The sequence below is a fragment of the Carcharhinus amblyrhynchos genome, chromosome 2, assembly GCF_965287045.1.
Source record: "Carcharhinus amblyrhynchos chromosome 2, sCarAmb.v2.hapA, whole genome shotgun sequence".
Classification (NCBI taxonomy): Eukaryota; Metazoa; Chordata; class Chondrichthyes; order Carcharhiniformes; family Carcharhinidae; genus Carcharhinus; species Carcharhinus amblyrhynchos.
In genome coordinates, this window is record NC_137325.1 from 68,648,576 (window position 1) to 68,673,627 (window position 25,052).

The window sequence follows — 25,052 nt, forward strand, 5'->3', positions numbered from 1 at the left end:
TAACATACTGTGTCCCAAACTGTTCTTTGTAATCACACACAACATAGATAAAACAAATTCAAGCAACGTATTAAAATACGTTGCTGCAACAATTTCCTATTAATAAACCAGAATTTCCCTGTAGAACAATTATCAGGTTTCCACTATTTAGTGCAGAGTTCAAACATCTTAAATTTAACAGTGTATCAAGCTTAGAGAAAGCACTGTCACACGCACCGTGAAAGCAAAACTGCTTACCTGAGGTGAGCATACTATGCATTCGGTCCTGAGCCAGCAGCTGGATCGGTTGCTCTCGCCCAGAAACCCCATCTGAGGAGAAACATGATTCAGTCTCATAAATAGTCTGCAGCATCTTTCTTTTGAGTCCTCACTTCAGCCACATAAAAGATTCATCAGAACACCGACAGTCATTTCCTCCTTAATTCTTCCTTGCGAAACAATCGGATGACTTGCAAATTACTACATCATAAAGTGCTCTCTCTCTCTTTCACTTCTAAACTACAGGCTGAATGCCTCTCAATTTAATATTCTAGGCAAGCCAAATACGCATAGTTATAAAAAGCAACCCAAACTCTTCTTTTCAAAGGATACTTAATTTTTTTCAATCTTTTTTTAGCCTGTCTGGTTTGTCTCATGGAGGAAGCCGAAAGCAGCTGGAAAGGTACAGTAACCACAGTTGAGGGAAGATTTTTTTTCTCTTCTTAGCAGGCACCAGAGGTTTTCAAGTGTACTATCAAACCACGAGCCTCACAATTGTGTTCTGCCCCTGTTTACTCCCCTCCAAGTTGGTAAAAATCAAATGATAAAACGTTTACATATGAATCAACAACAACACAGCCCACAGGCGACAGAAATAGAACAATGGCTTGTGTTAACCAAAAATAGGTCATGCATGGCAGGGGATTGAGCTGTATTAATGCATTTGAAAAATACCACTGCAAGTGCAAACAGTGTACAGCTGTCCAATCCCTCAGCTGGAAACACTGTTCTCCAGTCCTGCTGCAATGTCGCAAAATGTATTGACATCTATTTTTGTTCAGACACTCAGAATAGAAGCTACTTCACCAGATCCTGTTTACATTAGGCAAAATCATTCAAATTTGTCCAAGTTACTTGCTGATCCAAATTTGAAGCAACTGTGAGCAATGCTGATCATTCATAATTCATGTCCCATATTCAAAATGTTCCATGTTCGGACTAGGTAATATTTTAAACAGGCTCCAGAAATACAAATGGAATTCAGTTCATGTAAACATATGGTCAGAACAAGTGTCAAGTTTACCGTTGAACAGTTTTATCCACTGAGTTTAGTGGGTGCGCTCAGCTGGGGAAATAGCAGCTGATCCACAACATTCAGCACTGAATGAAATGTCAACAACTTTGTATACGACAAAATTAGAATGGGATTTATCTCATTTACATTTCAGGGTACTTTCATAAAATTGAAACAAACAATTGTGCATACGTACATGTAATTGGTTAAAATTTGCTATTTATGACTTTAATTTGAAGAAGAAAGAATAGCTTGTATTTATGTAAGGCATCTGCAAAACCTTCGCAACAAATTATGATCCTTCCTAGTCACTGTTGTAACACGGGGAAATACTGCTGCCAAACTGTGCACAGCAAAGTCCAACAAATAGCAATGTGATAAATGACCAGGCAATTTAATTTTGATTGATTAAGGAATTAATGTTGGTCAGGACACATCCTTGCCCTTCTTTGAACAGTGCTTTTATGTCCATCTGAGATGTCAGTTAGGATCTCAGTTTAATGTCCAATCTGAAATTTTACTCTGTGAACACTGCAACCTCTTCAGGACTGAAGTGCCAGTTGAGGTTATCTGCTATCGGTTTGGGGGGCAAGTCTTAGGCCAATAACTGACTAATTCAAGAGTCTAGATTGCTATAACTGAGCCAACTTTGATATTTTACAGGCAGAGGAGGATAGCACAATGCAAGTAAGAACACAATTACTTGCCACTCCACTGAAGCTCTGGTATATCATTACTTTAACTTAATTTTTTAGGTTTAATAAAATGTTTTATCTTTACACTGTTACTTTAAAGAGGATGTCAAGACTGTGTGTGGATTGGGTAGAGAAGAGATTTACAAGAACAGTACAAGTGGAGTGGTAGATTCAATAGGACTATTCAACAGAGAACTGGATAAATTCTTGAAAGGAAAGTTTTAAAGGACTATTGATGAAAAGCAGAGCAGAAACATGATGGGCCACATGCCCCCCTCCTGCATGATACCAATCTAATTCAGTAAATTTCCAAATATAGCCTTTACCTTCATCCATTGATAATTTTATTGGCTTGGGTTGGTAACAGTTAAAAGCAAAATGATTCTTGGTTTGCATTGTGCTGCAGGTATTTTGTTCCTCTGCAAATATAGTGTGACTGATTCAGCAAATAGCATTCCAGTGTCAACTACACTTTGGACAAGATAAACCAAAGCAAGATGAAATTAATTGAAAATCAGTTTAAAGTAGGATGTCCACAGGAGACAGAAGCAGAACACTATGGATGCGGAAAATTTGAAATAACAACATAAATGTTAGAAATACTCAAAAGGTCAGAAACGTCAGTAGGGAAAGAAACAAGATTTGATTCAGTTTGAGAAATGTTCATTAGGACTGGAATAATTTTTGAGAAGTAACAGGTTTTAAGCAATCCCAGAGGCAGAGAAAGGCAAGATGGGAGGAAAGAACAATAGGGAAGGTCTATAATAGGATGGAAGGCAGAAGAGGTTAAATGACAAGAAGTGAATGACAAGTTAAACAGGGATCGTAAAACACTTTGCATGCAACCTCCTGGACTCAATACTGAACTGAGTAATATATTGTAACCGCTGATCCCATTTTTTGGGAGATCAACTATTGCTTTGTTTTTTTGTTTCTTTACTGATCCTATTACCACAATTTAACATAAGAACAAGAGTAGGCCACCTGGCCCCTGGAGCCTGCTCCACTATTCAATAAGGTCATGGCTGTCTTTTCGTGGACTTGCTCACCATAACCCTTAATTCCTTTACCGTTCAAAAATCTATCTTTGCCTTAAAAACATTCAACAAAGTAGTCTCAACTGCTTCTCTGCGCAGGAAATTCCACAGATTCACGACCCTTTGTGTGAAGTTCCTCCTCAACTCAGTCCTACATCTGCCCCCCGCCAACTTTGTTGTGAGGCTATGCCCCCTAGTTCTAGTTTTACCCACTAGTGGAAACAACCTCCTTGCTTCTATATTATCTATTCCTTTCCTAAGTTTATATGTTTCTATAAGATCCCTGTCATTCTTCTAAATTCCATTAAGGTGCTAGTCTACTCAGTCTCTGCTCATAAGATCTAGTTGTTCACCATGAATGTCAGTTCTACTTTACATGGACACAATGATTAGCACTGCTGTCTCACAGAGCCAGGGATCCGGGTTCAATTCCTGGCTTGGGTCACTGTGCAGAGTTTGCATGTTCTCTCCGTGTCTCGGTGGGTTTCCTCCATGTGCTCCGTTTGCTCCCACAATCTAAAGATGTGTGGGTTAGGTGGATGGGCAACATTCAATTCCCCATTAGTTGAGGGGTGATGCGTGGAGTTGCAGGGGCAGGTCCTGGGTGGGACTGTTGTCAATGCAGGCTCGATAGGTCAAATGGTATCCTTCTACACTAGGGATTCTATGATTCCTATAAGGAACTTTGTACAACCATATTGCTCCAGTAGCATCATTGCTTGTCTTGAGATAGCCTAAATAAAACAGCTGACTTACTCATACACATTGTGGGCTAAATCTTGTAGCAAACTATGTTAAGACTGTGAATGGTTATGTGATGTGAACAAACTTCCCTATAAGTGGTATTGTGTCAAATTTACACAAATGCAAACACATAAAGTTTATTATTCATTATTATACATCAGTGTTTTATATGTATATTTTCGAGGTTGTGTTGCAGTGAGTAGCATAGTTGCCTCTGAACTGGATGTTCCGTGTTCAAGTCTTGCTCCGGCTCTTAAAGGTCAAGGACGATGCATTCAAATTGTGGCTCTGATTATCCACTTGTCAATAGTTAGCGGTAAGGATGGGAGAGTCTCCAAGTCAGCAAGGCTTGATGTGGAATCAAACCCCTCAGGCTCTAATCTCTGATGATAGATTGGCAAGCTGTTCAAGGAAAAACTAACCAGAAGCAATTGCTTCATCTGCCTCATGTGCCACAAGGCACGGGAGAAAATGAAGGAAGGACATGTGCCATATTAAGTTACCACAGTTCCTTTGGAAACAATGCTACAATACAAATGAAATGGTGTACATGCTTCAGAAGATAAAAAGATGGCTTTGCTCCCCAATTTTGAGTCAAATGCAAAGTGATAGCAAATGTACAGGACTATGCTTAGAAGAGTTCACCATTGGGTCTCAACCTGATGAGCCATCAATGGGATTTTGACATTGTCAGCTTGCGCAGACTTATCTAGCATATCTGAACCCCAACCTCAAACCAATATCAAGGAAGCCCTGTGGCCAGAAATATAAAGTCATAATGTGCTTTAAGAAAATGAAATGTTGAACCAAGACCCTAGCTATCTGCCCTCTCAAGTGGATGTAGAAGACCCCTTGTAGTATAACACTACTATTGTTCAAAAAATGTCTTCTGTATTTTCTATATTGCAGCATTTCAAGAGTTAATTGGCTCCATAAGCACCATAAGATGCCTGTTGTTCATGCAAAGTGCTACATGAATATAAGTCTTTTTTTTAATGTTGTATGGTCATGGTTACTGAAGTCTCAGTGTATTCTTTGCTGTCATAGGTTGTTTCATTCTGCACCTGGGTCTACCACTCACTTCATAACCACATTAATGGAGCATAATATTACCAAACATGAAGCCAAGTTCAACATTTATCCAACCATAGTGTGAAGCAGATATTGAGTGAAGTTAAGATTGCATTATTACAGTACATTTTCCTTCTAGTCAGCTTTAAACTGTTCATCTCTGCTCAGAGAAAAAGCAGCCGAAGAATTGTGTAATGACTACTTCCAATCACAATATACAACGTAAAGCAAATAAATTCAAAGACAAGAATCAGATATATTAAGGTAAGGGATTTAGGTATTTCCTGGCCAATTTCTGCTTTTCTACATTGCTGATACTGAGTAATAATGCTGACTGTGCCACCGCTCCATTGGGATCAGTTAACCAGGCATTTTAGGGATTGCAGTGGGACTTCCTTCATACAGCACTGCCAAATATCTGTTCACTGTCATGGGATTAGAGAATCCTGCCAGTGTGAACGGCTGGAAAATTCTGGTCACAGTCTTAAGGCAGGGCAAAGACAGCATTGACAATCACTGTGAAGATGATCTTGGCCATGAATTTCTTTGCATTAGGCTCCTTCCGGGTTGGAGCAGTGACTTCTCCAATATCTTACATTTCCCATCAACTGCTGAATAAGAAAGTGGATCTTTCTCCTTTCAGGGTACCCAAAAACTGTAATCTGGCGGTGGTGCAGGAGGCAGAAATGGTCAAGGAACAAGAAATCAGTGATAAAAAAATACCATTCACTCTTTCACACTCAACCAGCAAAATAGTCACTGATATTGAATGAACATTAAAGGGTAGCGGAGAGACAGGATCATGATGAGACAATGGAGCATGAGTAGCCAGTAGACAGTGCAAGGAAAAAAGGCAGCAGAGGTATCAGCTCATTGACGTGTAAGATCTAGCACAAGTTCCGAGAGGCAGCATATTGAAAACAGCAGTTGTATATACATATAGAAAAGCTTACTGGTGCAAAGGGCTCTCAAAAGAAAAACATCCAAAGTACACATTGACGTTAGAACCAGGGTATATTGTTGATAGATGAGATGGCTGGATAGCTGGTTTGAAATGCAGAGCAACACCAACAGCGTGGGTTCACATCCTGTACAACTGAGGTTATTCATGAAGAGCCCACATTCTCAACCTTGTCCCTTGCCTCAGAACATCGGTTAAATCACCACCAGTAAGCTCTCCCCCTCAAAGCAGAGAGCAGCCAATGGTCATCGAGAACAATGGTGACTTTACCTCACCTTTGTAAATGTCTGGTGCATTGGCAGGCCTGGCAGAAAGCCTGTGTGCACTGTCAAGGAGTCTGGCGCTAACCTGGCCTAGGGATTTCAAGGGAGCACAAATCTCACTCTTTTTAGCAGCAAAGTGTTGGGAAACTCCATTAACACATTTGCCGACTCAGCTGTGATGCAGCCTCTAATGTCTCAGCTTCCACCGCAGCCCAAACAGAAGCCAGCTAATGTCTGAACATTGCAGCTGAAACTCAGATACAAGTCAGGCAGGTTGTGATTGCTGCCACACTGGATCCAATTGCTGCCACGTTGCTTAGGCACTCCAGTGACCTGCTTGATAACATCATGCCCTTCATTATATGCATGTTGCCTGCTTGTATGCAGGCTACACCATGAAGCTAGGGGCTCGGGCCAGCGGATAACTCTTCTTGCCCAGTAACCACCCTCTCTCCCAGGGGCAGAAATGTTGATGGCATGGCAGACCAGCATGAAAGAAATTTGTTGCTGGGGGCATTGACAATTAGGCCTGATGTGCTGTGTTTGGTCACATACCATCTGCACATTGTGCTTAAAGTACATCTATGAATTTAGAATCGGCATCAACAAAATAGCATTTGTGCAGTCACGCTACACCAAGGAGAACCCCACAATCCTTGCAAAGCCATGTGTTCACTATCCTTGTCTGTGTCTGGAAAAGGATAAGACAACATATTACCCACTCTCTTCGTACTGTGTAGCAGTCACTTTTCTTATTCAGTAGTTGATAGGAAATGAAAGATGTTGGAGAAGTCACTGCTCCAACCCGGAAAGAGCCTAATGAAAAGAAATTCATGGCCAAGGTAATCTTCACAGTAACTTTCAAAGCTGTCTTTGCCCTGCCTTGAGATTGTGGCCAGAGTTATTCCAGCCATTCACACTGGCGGGATTCTCTGATCCCGCTACAGCGAACAGATATTTGGCTGAGCACCAAATTCTCTGTCCTTGCTTGCATGGCGATGCGGCATGAACGATTGGAAAATTCCAGCCTGTATATGCGCTTGCAAGAGGTGGCAGATTTCAATGAACATCTTCTTTGTGAAACGGAGGTGTCACACAGTTGCTTACTGGAGTTATGGTTAAAGAATTGCTCTCTTAAGTCCTTGGGTGACCTGGCCATTTGCTAAAAGCCCTTCTTCCCCTTTTTAAGCAGCTTGTCTTCATTTGGCTCAATTCAAATGAATTGAATTGAGACAAATTCAAGGTCTCAATTTCCTTAGCGTGTGACATGCAAAGGAGGACAGAAACTATAGTCCCATTTCTGGGGCCAAGTAATTTGAGCAGAATCCTTGAAATGAGAATTTGGGCCTTCACCACCTGTCACATCACTCCTTGCAGACTTCACCAACATTAACAGTGCAAACTACCAAATACTTCAAACTCAACAACAGCCGGTAGAAATCAAACTGCAACTGTCCCAAGAAGAGCTGATGATCCCTTTAAATGGTGCTGACTTGTGGAGGGTGGAGGGGGTGTCTATGTGAAGGTGAGTGGTGTTTCTGCTGCTGAATCAATATTCATCTTGGCAAGGTTAAGAGAAAGCTTAAACTTGAGCTTTCAAGTCAAAAAGAGTACAACTGGCAGAGGACTAACAGGTTATGCACAAACAATGGTCCCTTTATAATGGGCACATTTGTGGTTGCACAGTGATCTTAAAGGGGCCACACAGTGTAAAAGAAAAAGGGCATGGAAGGCAAATGTACATTAAGAACATAAGAACATAAGAAATAGGAACAGGAGTAGGCCATCCAGCCCCTTGAGCCTGCCCCGCCATTCAATAAGATCATGGCTGATCTGTCGTGGCTCAGTTCCACTTTCCTGCCCTCTCCCCATAACCCTTAATCCCCTCTCTTATCAAGAACCCATCAACCCGCTTCTTAAAAATATTTAGCGAGGCAGCCTCCACCACTTCAACGGGCAGAGAATTCCAGAGATTCACCACCCTTTGAGTGAAGAAGTTCCTCCTCAACTCCGTTCTAAACCGCCTCCCCTTTATCTTGAGGCTGTGCCCCCTAGTCCTACTGTCTTTTTTGAGCGGGAAGAGTCTCTCCACCTCTATCCTATCCATCCCATTCATCATCTTATACGTCTCAATGAGATCTCCCCTCATTCTTCTAAACTCTAACGAGTACAAGCCTAGTTTATTCAGCCTCTCCTCATAGCTCAATCCCCTCAACTCCGGTATCAGCCTAGTAAACCTCCTCTGCACTCCCTCCAGGGCCAAAATATCCTTGCGCAGGTGCGGCGCCCAAAACTGCACACAGTACTCCAGCTGCGGCCTCACCAATGCCCTATACAGCTGCAGCAAGACCTCCCTACTTTTATATTCAATCCCCCTCGCTATGAAGGCCAGCATCCCATTCGCCTTCCTGACCACCTGCTGCACCTGCAAGCTGGGTTTTTGCAACTTATGCACAAGGACCCCGAGGTCCCTCTGCACCGTCGCCTGCTGCAGTTTTTCGCCACGTAAGTAATAGTCCTTCCTACCATTATTCCTACCAAAGTGGACCACCTCGCACTTGCCAACATTAAATTCCATTTGCCATTTCCTGGCCCATTCGCCCAGCCTATCTAGATCCTTCTGCAGACTCTCCACACCCTCCGCACAATTTGCCTTTCCCCCAATCTTGGTGTCATCAGCAAATTTCGACACCCTGCACTCGGTTCCCTCCTCCAGATCATCTATATAAATGGTAAGTAGCTGAGGCCCCAGCACCGACCCCTGGGGCACCCCACTAGTCACCAACTGCCAATCCGAATAGCACCCATTGACCCCCACTCTCTGCCTCCTATTTGACAACCAATCCTCTATCCACGCTAACACCCTACCCCCAACTCCATGTCCCCTGACCTTCTGCAATAACCTCTTGTGAGGTACCTTGTCAAACGCCTTCTGAAAATCCAGAAAGACCACATCCACCGGCTCTCCTCTATCCACTGCCCTAGACACATCCTCATAGAACTCCAGTAAATTTGTCAGAATTTGTTAGAAGGAGCATCGGTTACAATTTACTAACTCTGCAACCTTAAGAGGCCATGCTCCCAATGCTTATGCTGACAACCTCACCAAATGACAAAAGTCATTAAATGACAATATACCAGAAATGTACTCGCAGTGATATTTTGTACCCACATATTCCATTGCTCTCAAAAGATGTGTAAAGTTTTAATGTGTTGTATCTGTCCCTACAGAAATTAATACATCTCTCAGTTTATGTTCTGATTCACTGACTTTCTTTGCACATGGAAACCTATGAATCACACAACCCCAAAGATGATCAGTGAAGGTCAATGACATCAATAAAGAAAGTACATCAATCCCTGCTGCAGATAAACCTAAAGTCTGGAATTTTGTCTGGGTGGTAATTAACTTCTCAATTTCACTAAACATTGGTAACATGCCATTTATACCAACAGAAACCTATAGTTGCTGACCACTTGAACAGGTCACTGCCTTGGTCGAGACCAATAACTGTTTTTTTAAAAGTACACAAAATTTGAAATCCAAGTTACTCAATTAGAGACTAAAGCTACAACATTCCACAGTTTAAAACTATTTATACAAAAATCAATAACCCAAACAGTAAGTACTTTCTATCCTATATAACACATCCAGAATTAACACATTTGACACAAATCAACAGATGAATGCTAGTCAAATATAAACTATAAATTGCACATTAAATGGCAGATACATCTAAAACTGATCTGATGAATTGGCAGATCACTCAGATTTTGGTGCCCACTCTCAACCAAAGGTCTTCAAACTTGGTCCTCTGCATAAGGAATTTCAGCTCCTCTCCTTCTAGGAGCCAATCTGATCTGCAGTAGACAGCAATGCACAACGATGGGCACATCTACACCGCAAATGGCACAAATCTGCAGAACCTGCTCAACTCAATATGAATAGGATAGACCCACCAATGTTTTCTTTCAGAATCAGAAACAGTTGCAGCGACCTAGTCTCAGCTTTTGGCTGCATTTTTCAGTCTTCTTCAGCTTGTTCGTACTGCACCAGTAGACTTGTCATCTGCTACTCCTCAGCCTAGACTGATCTGGGTCCTTCAATATCTTGAAACTGGATTTAGTTTGCCAGAAGTTTTGGTTCTGAAGACACAGAACAGACAGTACCCAGAAAACCATACTCACCACAAGGTCTTTGTATATAGTTCTTCATAAAATGTTTCAAGAAAAAATATTTATTGGCTCTCTTAAGTCACTTGCAGAATACACAAAAGAGATATGGTACCAACACCAAAACATTTATCTGCTCTGTTACCCTTTCAATTCAATTTATAAGTTAGTTAAGATATGCCTCAAGAAAATACAAATTAAATTAAAAGAATTCTTCTACAAACGTAATAACAGATTATCTTGGCAAGCTCAACAGATTTAATCTCAACACTTTGAGAACAGCAGTCAAAATGCAAAATAGAGAAAGTCCTTAATGCATACAAAGCTTATAGTTTTCTTTTAATAGTCTGCACAACCCATTACTGTAGCATGAGTCACATTCTGGAATGGGTTTAAGGTTGAACAAACATCATAAATACAAGGGGCATAATTTTAAGCACTCGTATCCCGGAATGGAAATTTGCTTACCAAGAATGCATACCTGGTTTTCGAAAACATTTATCTCCTGATTTTTTACGCATTAAAACAAAGTGAATTTCCACAGAATATACACACTTAGTGCTATTTAATTTTTGTTTCAAGCGTTTCTGTTTTTATAATTTATGTTCACAGCAGCAATGTGTTTTAAATGGAATTACATTACACCATGTGATTTGAAGAGAAGTGATTGTAATGTTTGCAAAGTCACACATATTGAGGAATGTTAAATAGAGAACACATTTTTGAAGAATGTCACATTTAGAATGATGCTAAATTAGAAATATTTTGCATATAAGAGCCTACGAATTCAAAGTGTGTCATATTTGAGATAACACACATCTAGCGGTGTTTTCAGTAAATAAATTAACTTCAATTCAATTGGACATCAGGCTACCACAGCTCAAGGATGACTCATTCACAGTGGTGTGACTCATTTTGCAGTAATGTATTTTACAAATTATAAGTAAACAATATGTCTTATATGTATTATTATCCCTACAGAAATATTTGTTTCTTTCATGTAATTCATTTTTAAAGATCCTTTGCTCTCTAATGCTACTGCCAATTCAACCTCTTCAGTTTCCCCAGCAGAGAAAGCAGCCAAGGGACTTGTTTCAAGATCTTTATTAATATTATTCTATAACTGGCCATTAGGATATGCATGACCAGCTATAGAATAGCATTTCCATTGTAAAAATATACTTGCCAACATACAAAATTTTGAAAAGCTCACCCACAGTTTCAAAAAAGCTGACCGTTCCATAAAGCTGATAACAAAAGAAGCTGACAGTGGGAAAACATCCTAAAATGAAGCCCTAGTAACCACCACCACTTAAGGTGACTGCAGGAATCAAATTTCTTTTTGTTACAAATTGTTTTTCATACGAGAATCATTAATTCTAGATAGGATTTTCAATCATGTTTTGGGATCATGGGCACTTTCTGAGTACATTGGGAATGGACTGGAAGACTAAAGGACTGGAAAAATGGTAGGGAAAGAAATCGGGAAGGGAGCCAAGTGTCTTTCCGTAACCATGCATTTAAACCTCTGCGGACATTTTCTGGGAGATCAATTGAGCTACTCGAGTCACTATTTAATGTCTCCTCCTGCCTCCCCAGCCTTCCAACAGATTCTGGGGGAGGCCATGCATTCCATGGCCCAAGATATACCCTCAGCAACAATGGACAGTCTCAAAGCAACAACAGCAGTGATGCTCTAAAACTATTCCCCTAGATGTTGGGGCCTGCCTGGCCCTGACTCCAACTCAACTCACCTGCCTTTGAGGGCACCATGCAACTAAGAGACACTATCCCTGCAGCTGCAGCCTCAGCACTGATCACTACTAGTGCTGGCACTACTGAGGCTGCTGAGTTGCCCACCCTCTGATTGGATCAGTAAAGCTTGGTGCTGGCCTTTTAATTGATGGCACCAGTGTGATTGGCAGTGGGAGTGGAAAATCCCCTGGGAGACACAGAACAAGGTTTACACCAGCAGGATTTCCCATTCCAATTGTTTCCATCAATAATGAATTGGGAATCCCAACATTCAATATAAGAATCCCCATTTGAATATATTAAATATGATTAACAGGCCTTCATGCCTGATTGTTTAAAGTTTATTTAATAGTGTCACAAGTATGTTTACATTAACACTGCAATAAAGTTAGTGTGAAAATTCCTTAGTTGCCACACTCCTGTTTGGATACACTGAGGGAGAATTTAACATAGCCAATGCACCTAGCCAGCATGTCTTTTGGATTGTGGAGGAAACTGGAGTACCCGAAGGCAACCCACACATACATTAAGAGAATTTACAGACTCTGTACAAACAGTGACCCAAGCCAGAATTGAACCCAAATCCCTGATACTGGGAGGCAGTAGTGCTAACCACTGTGCCACCCACTATTCCCCATTAGACTGGCCATTCACATCAGCATGGAGAGCTTTCACCCAATTTCCACTGATTTCTATTTTGTTAAGGGTCTGTGATGCCACAATTGGTCAAATGTAGCCTTGATGTGCGGTTAATCTCAGCTCACCTCTGGATTTTAGCTCGCTTGTCCATGTTTGGATCAAAGCTTGATTCAAGTCTGGAGCCGTGATCTTGGTGGAGTATAAACTGAGCAATAATGAGCAGATAATTCGTTATTAAGTGTTGTTTGATATTACTGTTGATTACACCTTCCATTACTTTGCTTATGGTTAGGTATATGCTGATGGGAATGTAATTGGCCAGATAGATTTATCCTGTTGTTTTGAATAGGATATAACTGCATAATTTCCCATTTTGTCTAATAGATGCCCATGTTGTTATTGACCTGGAACAGTTTGACTGGCAGCAAGGCTGAAAGACGTACTTGATGCTGGGCTACAATTCCAGGGGTGCTCATCTCTGTGCCTTGCCCAAAAAGATATTCATCGCATAGGACAGAAAATGCTAGGTAACTAATCAACAATCAGGAAGAGGGAAACATCACTGTGAAACCCAACGCTATTCTTATAAGTGCACATGTACAGACACACAGTACATTAATGGTCATCAGATAGTAGGAGAAGGTAGCTGAGGCCAATTGCCACCATCCCAGGTGTATTATATAACTCAGCAGAGAACAGTGATTAAACATGCGGGTATTCTCAGTTTGTACTTAACATAGCACAAATAATTGTTATTATTTGTAGTTGTATGATTGCTTTAAGAACATAAGAACATAAGAAATAGGAGCAGGAGTAGGCCATCTAGCCCCTTGAGCCTGTCCCGCCATTCAATAGGATCATGGCTGATCTGAAGTGGATCAGTTCCACTTTCCTGCTCTCTCCCCATAACCCTTAATTTCCCTGTCTATGAAAAACCTATCTACCCATGACTTAAATATATTTAGTGAGGTAGCCTCCACCACTTCAACAAGCAGAGAATTCCAGAGATTCACCACCCTTTGAGTGAAGAAGTGTTCACTTTGAGTTAAGAGCTGATCACATGATTTGATCGTATTGTCATTAGGATATTTCCCAGGCTGATGTTTGCTTTCAGTTTCTACTCTGTACAGATAATAGCTCCTAGAGTAAATCTGGTGTTAGTTTGAATCAATATGTGCAATCCACATCTTTTCACTTTCTTTAAAGCCCACAACCCCTAACAATAGTTAGAACATTACACTAAATGGACCATTGGGAACATGTAACAACAATTTGCAAGTATATAGCACCTTAAGCATTGCTATATGTTCAAAAGAATTCACAGAACCATAACCTGACAAAAGCTGTTGCAAAGAAAAAGGGATAGATCTCTAAAACCATTGTCAGAATGGTATGTTTAAAGTACATAAAAGATGGAGTGTGAGGTGGAGAGGATTTGGGTGGGCATTCCAGATCTTCAGGCTCATATAACTTAATGAACTCTAACTAATAATGGGGATTAACACAGTAGGGAATTAACACAGAGGGCCAGAATTTCTCAGAGTCCTAAGGACATCTAAAAATGATGGGTGGGACTCCATGTTAAAACACCCCCTACCATTCCAGGCACCTTTAATTTTCGATGATGTGGGATAACCTGATCAACTGCACTGTGGGATGTGGCATCTTGAACTGTGCCACAATTTTCATAGAGTCAGGCCAATCCGTCTTGATTTATTATTCACAGTCACTCCAAGGAGTCGTGAATCATAGTTTGGTTTCCAAAGGGTTTTGCTGTTCCAGAGGCAAAAATCTGGCCCACAGGTTTTGGAGGCCTGTTGGGCTGCAGGATGTTGCAAGAAAGGGATGTACCTACTGCACAAAGCAAAGTGTTCAAAAATGAAATCTGGTTCGAAAGGAATTAAAGCTGTTTGATGACAACTCTGTATAGATTTCTAAAAAATGCTCGTCTGAAAGCCATTAACAGTTTATTCAAAGATGCAGACCTTGTACATTTAGTTGCTGAAGAATTGTTGAACTGAATTACACATTAAGTCATTACAGATTTATTAAAAGGCACTTGTATACAGTTATGAGGGTTATTAACTAGAGTTGAAATATGAAGGTTTGATAATTGAATGAGATCAATAATGTATAAGCTATTATTTTATGAATTATATTTCCAAAACAGGATAAATCATGGCACAGCTCCATTCCACTTCCTACAATTTATAGAAGAAAATAATTTAATCCAAATAAATAAGCACACACCTACTAATAGGTTAAGTATATAAAATGTAAACAATAAATAATCTCCTATTAAGCTCTGGCTTTAGTAAGCAAATCAATTAGATTTCTCTTCGCCTGAGAGTCAATTAATTTAATTTGCAAAGAACAGTACTTCGTGTATGCACACCTTAATAGATTTTACCATTTGTCATTCAGTGAAGCAGGTTACAGAACAGTTGCTACCATTTAGACTTCCTGTACTAACTGAAGCTTTGATGTGGATATGCCGGCGTTGGACTAGGGTAAACACAGTAAAAAGTCTTACAACACCAGGTTTAAGTCCAACCGATTTATTTGATAGTACACACACTAACCCCGAAAGCTAGTGAGTGTACTATCAAATAAATCGGTTGGACTTAAACCTGGTGTTGTCAGACATTTTACTAACTGAAGCTTGCCAGCTTTTAATTAGCATTAAAATGGTCCGGTCTGTGTGGACCAGACACAGAACCAATCTAGTGCCACACCATTATCCTTAACTTGCGTCATTGAGCTTCTTTGCCTTCTTTAGCTTCAGTAATATACTTAAGCACTTACGTCAGTGAAATATCTGACAGGTTGACTGTTTGACTTTTGCAGCCACTGATCCAGTTATTTTCATCACATCAATTGCAAAACAGCAACAAGGATGCAAAAAAGAGAGGTAAAAAGCCTCTGACATTTGCTTAGAAAAAGACATCTAAAATTAACTTCGACACCACAATATATAGAACAGCTTTGGGAGTAAAATGTTCACCCAAAACCACTGGAGCAGTTACACAAGAAGGCAGAGTATTCAGTAGTGAATGTTTTATAGCCCACCAACATTCCAGTTATTGAATGCAGTAAGTGTGTAGGAGAGATCTGGAGAGTCCTCAAAATGTTTGTTCCACATTCACTAGCAATGCAGAAAATAAATCACTTGCAACCATTTTTAAGATGCCACCGATAATGTTTGATAACATAGAAAACTGATTAACCTTGAATGATTGATTATTTGGACCGGGTTAATATAGTAGAATATACAATCCGATTATTTATAGGTTCAGGGCAACATGATCTAATTATGATCCCATAGGATTTATATGGAAGATTGCCACCTCAGAGTCAGTTAACAAGTTTACAGGTATTAAGGATTTTGGTGGCAGCATTGTAATGAGACACCATTTGAGGCAGTAAGAATCAGCAAATAAGACACTTTTTGCCAGAACATCTGGCAGCACCTGTATTAAAAAGAATGATATGCATGGATGATATGGTGGATTAAATGAACAAATATTTTGCTTCTAACTTTACTATAGAGGATGCAAGAAACATTCCAGTAATGCTGTAAATTGTGAATTGAAAGAAAAGAATTTGGCGAAATTACAATTAATAGGTAATGAGCAAACTGATAGAGTGAACTAACAAATCTCCAGATCCAGATGGACTTCATCCTAGTGTCTTAAAATAGGTGGCTAACGGGATAGATGTTTGGTGTTCAGTTTCCAAAATTTCTAGATTCCATCAGACCTGAAAATAAGAAATATAACCCCTCTATTCAAGAAAAGAGGGAGGAAGAAAATAGGAATCTATAGGCCAGTGAACTTGACATCTGTCAGGAAAACCATAAGACCAAATGACATAGGAGCATAAGTAGGCTCTTCAGCCCTTTGAGTCTGCCCATTCAATATCAATGAAGGTGTTAGAATCAATAATTAAGGAAGTTATGGCTAAGCACTTTGAAAAACTAAACACAATTGGGAAAAGTCACCATAGTTTTATGAAAGACAAATCAGGTTTAACCTATTCATTAGGGTTCTTAGAAGTAGAAACAAGTGCTGTGGATAGAAGAGCCAGTAAAGAAACTTTCTGGAATTTTACCACCTTGCCTGCCACAAAAATTGGAGTGGGCCATGGAAAGGTCCGTTGATCTTGGGCGAGACTTTACAGTTTCGGGACAAAACTGTAAAATGTTGCCCACTGTACTTGGATTTCTTGAAAGCAGTTGATGAAGCGCCATATCAAAGATTATTGCAGAAAATAAAAGCTTATGGTGTTGTGGGTAAAGTATTAGCCTGAACAGAACATTAGCTGGCTGGCAGTAAACAGAGAGCATGCATAAATGGGCCTTTATCTGATTGGCACAATGTGATGAGTGGGGTTGCACAGGGGTCTGTGCTGGGTACTCAGCATTTTACAATTTACATCAATGACTTAGATGAGGCAGGTGAAAGCATGGTAGCTAAAAATTTGACAAGCAGGAGAGTATGCTGCAAAGAAAGAAGTTTGCAGATGGATATAGATTGGCTGAGTGAGAGGGCAAAAATCTGGCTTTAGAGTATAACACAGGAAAATGTGAAGTTGTTCACCTTGGCAGGAAGAATGAAAAAAAAGCAGATTACTTAAATGGAGAACAACTACAAAATTCCAAGATGCAGAGGGGTCTAGGTGTTTTTGGGCACGAGTCACAAAGTGTTAGAGTCCAGGTACAACTATAATCAAGAAGTCTAATGGAATGCTATCCTCGATTATGATAGGAATTGAATATAAAAGGTAAGGATGTTATGCTTCAGTTATACAGGGATTGGTGAGGTTTCATCTCAAATACTGTATGCAGTTTTGGTCTCCTTATTAAAGGAATGATATAAATGTGTTGGAGGTGGTTCAGAAGAGTTTTACTAGATTGATAACTGGAATGAGTAGGTTGCCTTATGAGGATAGATTTGACAAACTGGACTGTTTCCTCTGAGGGGTGACATGATGGAAGTACGCAAGATGTTCTTGAAGTAGTAGACATGGAAAGGATGTTTCCTCTTCTGGTAGAGAGTAGAACTAAGGGGCACTATTTTTAAATTAGGGATTGTACTTACAGGATAAGGATGAGGAGAATTTTTTTCTCACAGAGTACTATGATTTTGGAACACTGCTTTAGAAGGCAGTGGAAGCAGGGTCACTGAATATTTTTAAAGGCTGAGGTAAATAGATTCTTGTTTGGAAGGGGACTTCTAATCAGCTAATAAGATTTATAGGCAGAATGCAGCCTTATAGAGGACAAGAAATAAGTAAGGATTATTGGGCAAGCTAACACAAATAGCTTACACATATATGAATGCAGTAAGGGAATCAAAACAAATAATTATGATTTTAAAACATATATGCTGATATTTTTAAATGCACTTTTAATGTATTGAGCACTTTAGTCGAGCAAAGTTATTGAAAGGCATGGTGGTATAAGTCAACAGTTTAAAGTCAAAGGTCTGGGAACAGGTTAGTCAGCAAATCTTATCAGATGGAAATCCTAAGAGGGGGTATGTTATGCAACATTAATTAATAGATGCATTCATTGCCCAGACACAGGATAGATATGACCCTGGACACAGGAGTGCACGTCTATTCAACTTGGCAATAAACTCGTGAGAACATCCACTTTGACCTTGTGTTACCAAGTGACAGAGATGTTAGTGCCAAAAGGGGTGAATACATCCAGAATAAGTTGGATGAATAAGGTATCATCAAGCTATTAATTATCATATGGTTGGCTGAGGTATTTGACAGAGACTTATATTGATGTATAGCTGTTAAATGGAATTGATTTTAAGCTAATGAAAGGCAGAATTATCGATTAGAAAAGAGTATAATTAATCTGTATTTTAGTTGTTTCGGAAAGATTTTGTCACTCTGTCTGTAGAGCTATTTAACCCTTTGTGAGATCCCATTTGACTGTACATTTATGTTGTCTAGTTTTTTGTTTTATGTTTAATAAATGTGTTACGTCATTTGTATAGAGATATTTGCCTTGCGACTTTTGAATTGTCTTAGTTTAAGACACAATTGGCCACCTTTTAAAATTTCCCCACTAGAGGAATCAAAGGTTATCAGGATATTGGGATAGAGGTGAATGTGAAACTCAAACACAAACAGACCAGCCATGGTCTTACTGAATGGCAGAGCAGGCTCAAGAAGCTGAATGGAATGCTTCTTCTCTAATTTTGTAGATTTATTGTTATATTGTTTCATTGTTTCTCTCCAGCATAGGGCAGAAATCAAACCCAAGATCTTTTTCAAGAAGGAATGACCAACAGCAATGCGTATGATGGTTATATTACTGGAGTTAGGGTGCAAGTTAGCCAGAATGGCAGAACAGGTTCTAGGGGGTAATTTGCCTTCTCTTGTTCCAACAAGCCTCACGAGTCACATTTAAATGTCAAATCCATTGACCTCTAACATTTTGCTGATGTCCCTTGAGGATATTGGTCAGGACATCAAGAAAACTCCACTACTCTTCTTTAAAAATATAATATTTTACATCCATTTGAAAAGCCTTTCTTTACATGTTATCCTGATGGCCTCTGTTGTGTAAGGCTGACAATTTAGTTCCAATTACTGGTGAATTACTTTGTGCTGCGACATGGATGAGCACCCATTACAAAGTAGGCTTTGTCTGTTCAAATTAATTTACACCAGTTTCCTTGCAGTTGTAATATTATGAAGACTTTTAACCTGCTCATTTGAGATGATTACAAATTGAGGTTCTGTAGAATAAACACTGTATTTACTAAAGAATTATTCCAAGAAGCTTGAGTACAGAGTTAAAGTCACAATTCACAACTGGCAGCTGTATCTTAAGATATCAATGGTATATGTAGAAAGCCAGAAGAAATGGCACTGCAGATAGTGTTTATATTTACCACTAGGATGCTGCTGTCACAATATGGCACCACTCAAAATCAATACTTCAAGCAGGTGTCGGTGGGTTTGGACATGTCTACACTCTGAGGTTAATGCAGAATTCAGCAATAATGAGAATTTTATGCATATTGGTCAGGTTAAATTGAGCATGAAGAAAACTGGACAAAGACCTACTTAAGCTGAATTTATCATGGATTGAGTTTGGTGTCAGTCCTGAGAGGGGAGAGCAACAGCCAGCAGCATGGGCAATATTTCTGTGTAGTGTTACGATCCCAGCTTATGTTACTACTGAAAAAGTCAGATTTCAGAAAGGAACATGGTTTGATAGATTTCAACTTTTCTTTGAAAGCTCAGAGGAAAGTTACTGAACAGAAACACAGGGGTCTGCTGATGAACATTTAACTCCAATACTAAACATTTTTAATCAAGAATAATGAACTATATTACACCAGAGAGAAATGTCTCAATATGAACCCAAGATTATGGTTCAAATATTCACTGTTCCTTCACCCCAGTTATATCTTACAGAACACAAATTCAGAAAGATAAAACAATTTACCATATCCATTTATACTCTAATATTCAAGTTAAGTTTGCAGTATGGTTAGAGGGCGGTACGGTAGCACTGCTGCTTCACAGCTCCAGGGACCTGGGTTCGATTCCCGGCTCGGGTCATTGTCTGTGTGGAGTTTGCACATTTTCCTCGTGTCTGAGTGGGTTTCCTCCCACAGTCCAAAGATGTGCAGGTTAGGTTGATTGGCCATGCTAAGAAATTGCCCCTTAGTGTCCTGGGATGCATAGGTTAGAAGGATTAGTGAGTATAATATGTACGGATATGGGGGTAGGGCCTGAGTGGGATTGTGTGCAGTGCAGACTTGATGAGCCTCTTTCTGCACTGTAGGGTTTCTATAGATGCTCCATACTCAAAAATAAATGACAGATATGACCAAAGCAGATTGCATGGATGTCTCAAAAATTCAACCAGGCATTTGTCACACTGAGTCAACTGGTCTCAATGAAACACTATCGTTCTCAAGAGGGCTCCTAATGTCCACATTTGAAGAAATCACTTTGGAATTCTCTCTGAATGCCGTTCCCATTCTAGAAGACTTCAACAAGGATTAAAACCTCCAAGGTTTCACACTCAACTTCTAAGAACCTTTTATCCTGGGACCTCTGAGTACACTCAAGATTAAACGTCCAAGTACTCTTTCCAATCTTCGTCCTTGCCAAGCAGAACACCACTGTTCCAAAAGATCACAGTGAGGCATCACCAACCTTCAGCCTCCTATCAAGCTCACATTGTTTCAGGTCAGCTCTTCACACTTCTCTTTTTGACTTGGAGTCATTTTCTCTGCTGCTGTTATTTATCTTGACTCAGTGGGATCCCTCTCTGATCCCTGTCACTGTCTGGGACTTCCATCTGGGACCTCTTTCTGCCTAACTTCCTTATTTGAGACAGCCTTCTTGGTTTGGGATTTTTGCCCCACCTCTCTCTCTCTGTCCTACTTGCTGGAACACCTTCTCTGAAAGGGGCAATAGTTCAGGTCACCTGATCTGCAGTTTCACGCTGATTCACTTCTTTGTTTCTGAGCATTTGTGGAAGAACAGTCAGTAATCTTCCCCAGAATTTATGTGGGAGATCAACAATCCCTTTAAGGACCACTGCTCATTACCAAGTATGTTCCTACAATTAGTGTAGGGCCCTAACTTGAATATGCAATCGTTCTCCCTTCCTAAATAGGCAGGCTGACAACTCTCACCACATTCATACATTCATCCTGCCGCAAGTGGGTAGTTGGCAATTACAAATTGGTCCCATTATTCCTAAAATGGCTGTAGCTTCAGCAAAGTACCACAACAGAAAAGGAATAGCTCCAAGGAAAATCTTAGCCATTATTTTTGAAACTCACAAACCACAGTTACCAGTCTAACTCCAGTGCATGTTTCTGACTTGTATCAGTTCAATTTTTAAAAGCAGCCATGGGAATCATTAGATCAAAAGGAATTTGTTACAAGGCAATGGATTGGTAGTGAAATGTTTCTAACCCTGAAACATTTTCACCTCTGCTTTTCAGCATAGTGTGAAACCTTCTACCATTTCAGCAACCCCCAATGGTTGTTGTAACTTGACACAAGCAAAATTATTTAAGGTCTGCTTAGATCTCTGCAATTCCACTATCAAAAAAGATAGATTGAGCATATTCTTTACAAAATGAAGATTCCTATAGTTTGTATTATTAAGATTATTGGCTTTAATTTATTTTGTTTATTAATTGAACGTTAGCATCCTGCTTATATTCAGAATACTTTTGTGGGAAAAAGGGCATCTTGTTAGCTCTTTGATACATTGCTAGTCAATCATATACTAAATCTGATCGGCACACAAGCTAATATTCTGAATGGATCAAAGGTCTGGGTAACTGTTGCTCCCTGCCAACATTTCCTCAATCATATATGTTTTCCATAGACCTAATATCATAGTCTCTGTATTGCAGTGGGCATCCGACTTGCTGCATAATGTCAAAAAATAGAGCATTTCTTGGTCCCATTTATGCAACATCTTAGACTATACCTCAAATGTTTTGACCCAATGAAGTCTGCCATTTCCTTTCCTGTTTTATCAATGCAATTAAGCATCATATTGTCCCTTTCTCTTCCCCTCCCTTAAATAAATCTTACAAAGTGCTAAGGTTGAAAAAATCGCATTACCATAACATAGAACTAGTTGTTTGGAAATACAGAACTCGAGTATTGTTGAAATAAGAGACATTTCAAAGCTTTGAGATTTGATTGGTTGCCATTCTCTTTTCATGCAGTATAAATTGATGTTTTCCCTTTATACTGGTGTTCTTGCAAAGTGTCCTGATGAGTACAAGACAAAAAGCTTCAACATTTTCAGTAGGAATACAGAATTCTTTGATATATCCATGATGATTATGAAGTTTTCCAATATTAGATTTGTTGCACTTGATCAAATTTGTGCCTTTTAACATTACTAATTTGTTATATACACTCAAGTGTATTGATATTTCAAATGCCTACATTTTGTGATGAAAAAATCAATTTTAGAACAAAATACTACATTTTTTTTAACTTCACATTAATTTTGAAATAGAAGCATTCAATCAAACATGCACACATTCTAGAACTAATATCAAGTGACATCTTGTAAAATATCCAACATTATTTTCCAAATTTCATTTTTCAAACTCCTTTAACATAATAAAATGCCTCAATGTGAAAGAATGTGCTGAGAAGTAGAATTAAAGCTTGACTGAAGCAGCAAGATGAAATGATTTGAGTTGGAGTTCCAGAGGGGTGGCAACTAAACAAATGAAAGTTCTAATAGCAAATGAAAAGATCCAGGAAAGAGGAACTAATAGCAGTAGACCGTATAGGACTCAGGCCAAGACAAAGTCATGAAAAAGATTACAGAAACAGGGCAAAGCAAGGCCATTGAGAGATTCATAATCGAGTACTAAGGTTTTGAATATTGTGTATTTGTTAGCACAGTGAAGGTTGGTGAGGAACGGGGTGGAGCAGGTGTGGGGGTGGGATGGCTGCTTAGTGAGAGACTTGATGCAGAAAGCAGGACATTTGATGACATGGTATTTGTGGAGGCAAGACAGGCAGGAATTGGGAGAATAATCAGGAGGACATTGGAGAAATCAAATCTTAATTACGGTCATAGAACCTTGGGAAATCTCGTGGCACTATTTGAAACTAGCAGGGCTTGTCCCCCAGTGCCCTGGTGAATATTTATCCATCTATTGATGGTCCAAGGTTGTGTATGGTATTATGTAAATACAAGTTGTCTCTTTCTTACCCTGTCTGCAAGCAACCCAGTTTTTACGTCACGTTGTCTTTTAACATTAAGCCTCAATGCTCTAGCTGCATGAGCAGATTGAGAGGTATTGTCTTAATGCAGCCACAACCAGCAGTCACTGCCTTCTAAAGTGGATGCTAATCGTATAAGATTTTAATATTAGAGGAATAATGACCACCTGCTGTTCCAGCGAAAGCTCCATAACACCAAGTAATCCACTTAGCAGCTGTCATTAATGCTGTGTAATTTGCAACAGCAGTATTATAAGCATTACTATACACTTACACAAATAAAATAATTCAGACATGAAAAGGAATAAAATAATTTGCACAAGTAACAGTAATTCACAGCTAAATTTGTCCACAGTATCCGCAGCTACACATTGTTCTCTTCTCATGAAACACTTAAATTGTGAGATACTGCTCCCAAAATGGAGTTTTGCTCCTCTGGCATACAATGCATTACCAAATATGCATAGCTCAAAAACAGGCCATTGGCCCCAAGATGTTCATGCTGGTATTGATGCTCCCACCTCTCCACCTAACTTGAGAAGCGCATCCTTTCATTTCCTACTCTTTCAAGTGCTCAGATAACTTCCAGGTGTCACTAGTATCCAAGTGTTGGCTGTGGGAAGCACTCTAACTCTGGTTCTTAAGATGGTAGGTTGAAATCCTACCCCAGGAATTTGAATTAAAAATCAAGGCTGACACTGTTGGGTGGTACTGAGGGAGAGCTGCACAGTTGCCTTTCAGCTAAGATGCTTAAAGAATAGGCCTTGTATTCACTTTCTGATGAATTTAAAAGATACATTCTCCATCTGAAGAGGAGCAGGAGAGGAATTCCTAGTGTCCTAACCAGTGTTTATTCCTGAAAGTGGAACTGTTATCTGGTCATTATAACATAACTGTTTATGGGATATTGCTGTGTTCACATTGGCTATTGGTGTTTCCTACATAAGACAGTAAGCATACTTCAAAAATATGTCTTTAGCTGTAGAGTGCCTCGAGATGCCATATGGTGAAAGCTTTTCATTCCATTGAATGCAGGCTCTTCACTATTATACCTTAATTATTTCTGGCCTGAGGCAAAAGCTCCAGGTTTGAGTCTACCCAGGACTTAGTGGCCAAGGAGGGTGCATTCATAATGTGACCAAACATAATGTGACTTTCAACATGCAGATCCTTCCAACACACACCACTGGCTGGCAGTAAGAGCAGGAGAGATTCCTGGTTAGCTATATGATGGAAAGCAACTTGGAGTCTTTACATCACTAACCACAGCACTTGACTACAACATGCATGTAAAAGTACATGTTGCTGCAGCAACTCTGGACTCGCTGAATGATCCGAACGAACAACCACCATCGTATATTTATGTCCCCTATTTCTGGACTTGACCATGGGGATGGGAACATTACTATATTCATCAATAAACCTGTTCATAATTTTTTAGACCTCAATCAGGTCACCTCTCAGGCTAGGCTCAGACTACCACAGGTGCTGTCAGACCTGCTGAGATTTTCTCCATTTTCTGTATTTGAACCCCTCAGACTTCACTTTTATCGAAAAAAAAAACCCCAGTCAGTTCAAATTTTCCAGTTCTGATGTCATTGCAGTAATTTTTTTCCATCTCTTCCAAGTGTCTCTGTATCATTTTAGAATATAGAAACTGGATTCTAACCAAGATTTTACACA

General features: G+C 39.7%; 1 protein-coding gene across 2 annotated transcripts in view; it reads right to left on the bottom strand.

Annotated features, from left to right (window-relative positions):
* Positions 1-25,052, bottom strand: part of LOC145355275 (histone deacetylase 9-like) — a 781,248-nt gene that overhangs the window by 462,408 nt on the left and 293,788 nt on the right. For both annotated transcript variants that reach the window (XM_080207173.1, XM_080207182.1), the window contains exon 4: positions 238-309. In XM_080207173.1, the coding sequence (XP_080063299.1) occupies positions 238-309 (72 nt within the window). The remainder of the gene's footprint in view (positions 1-237; positions 310-25,052) is intronic.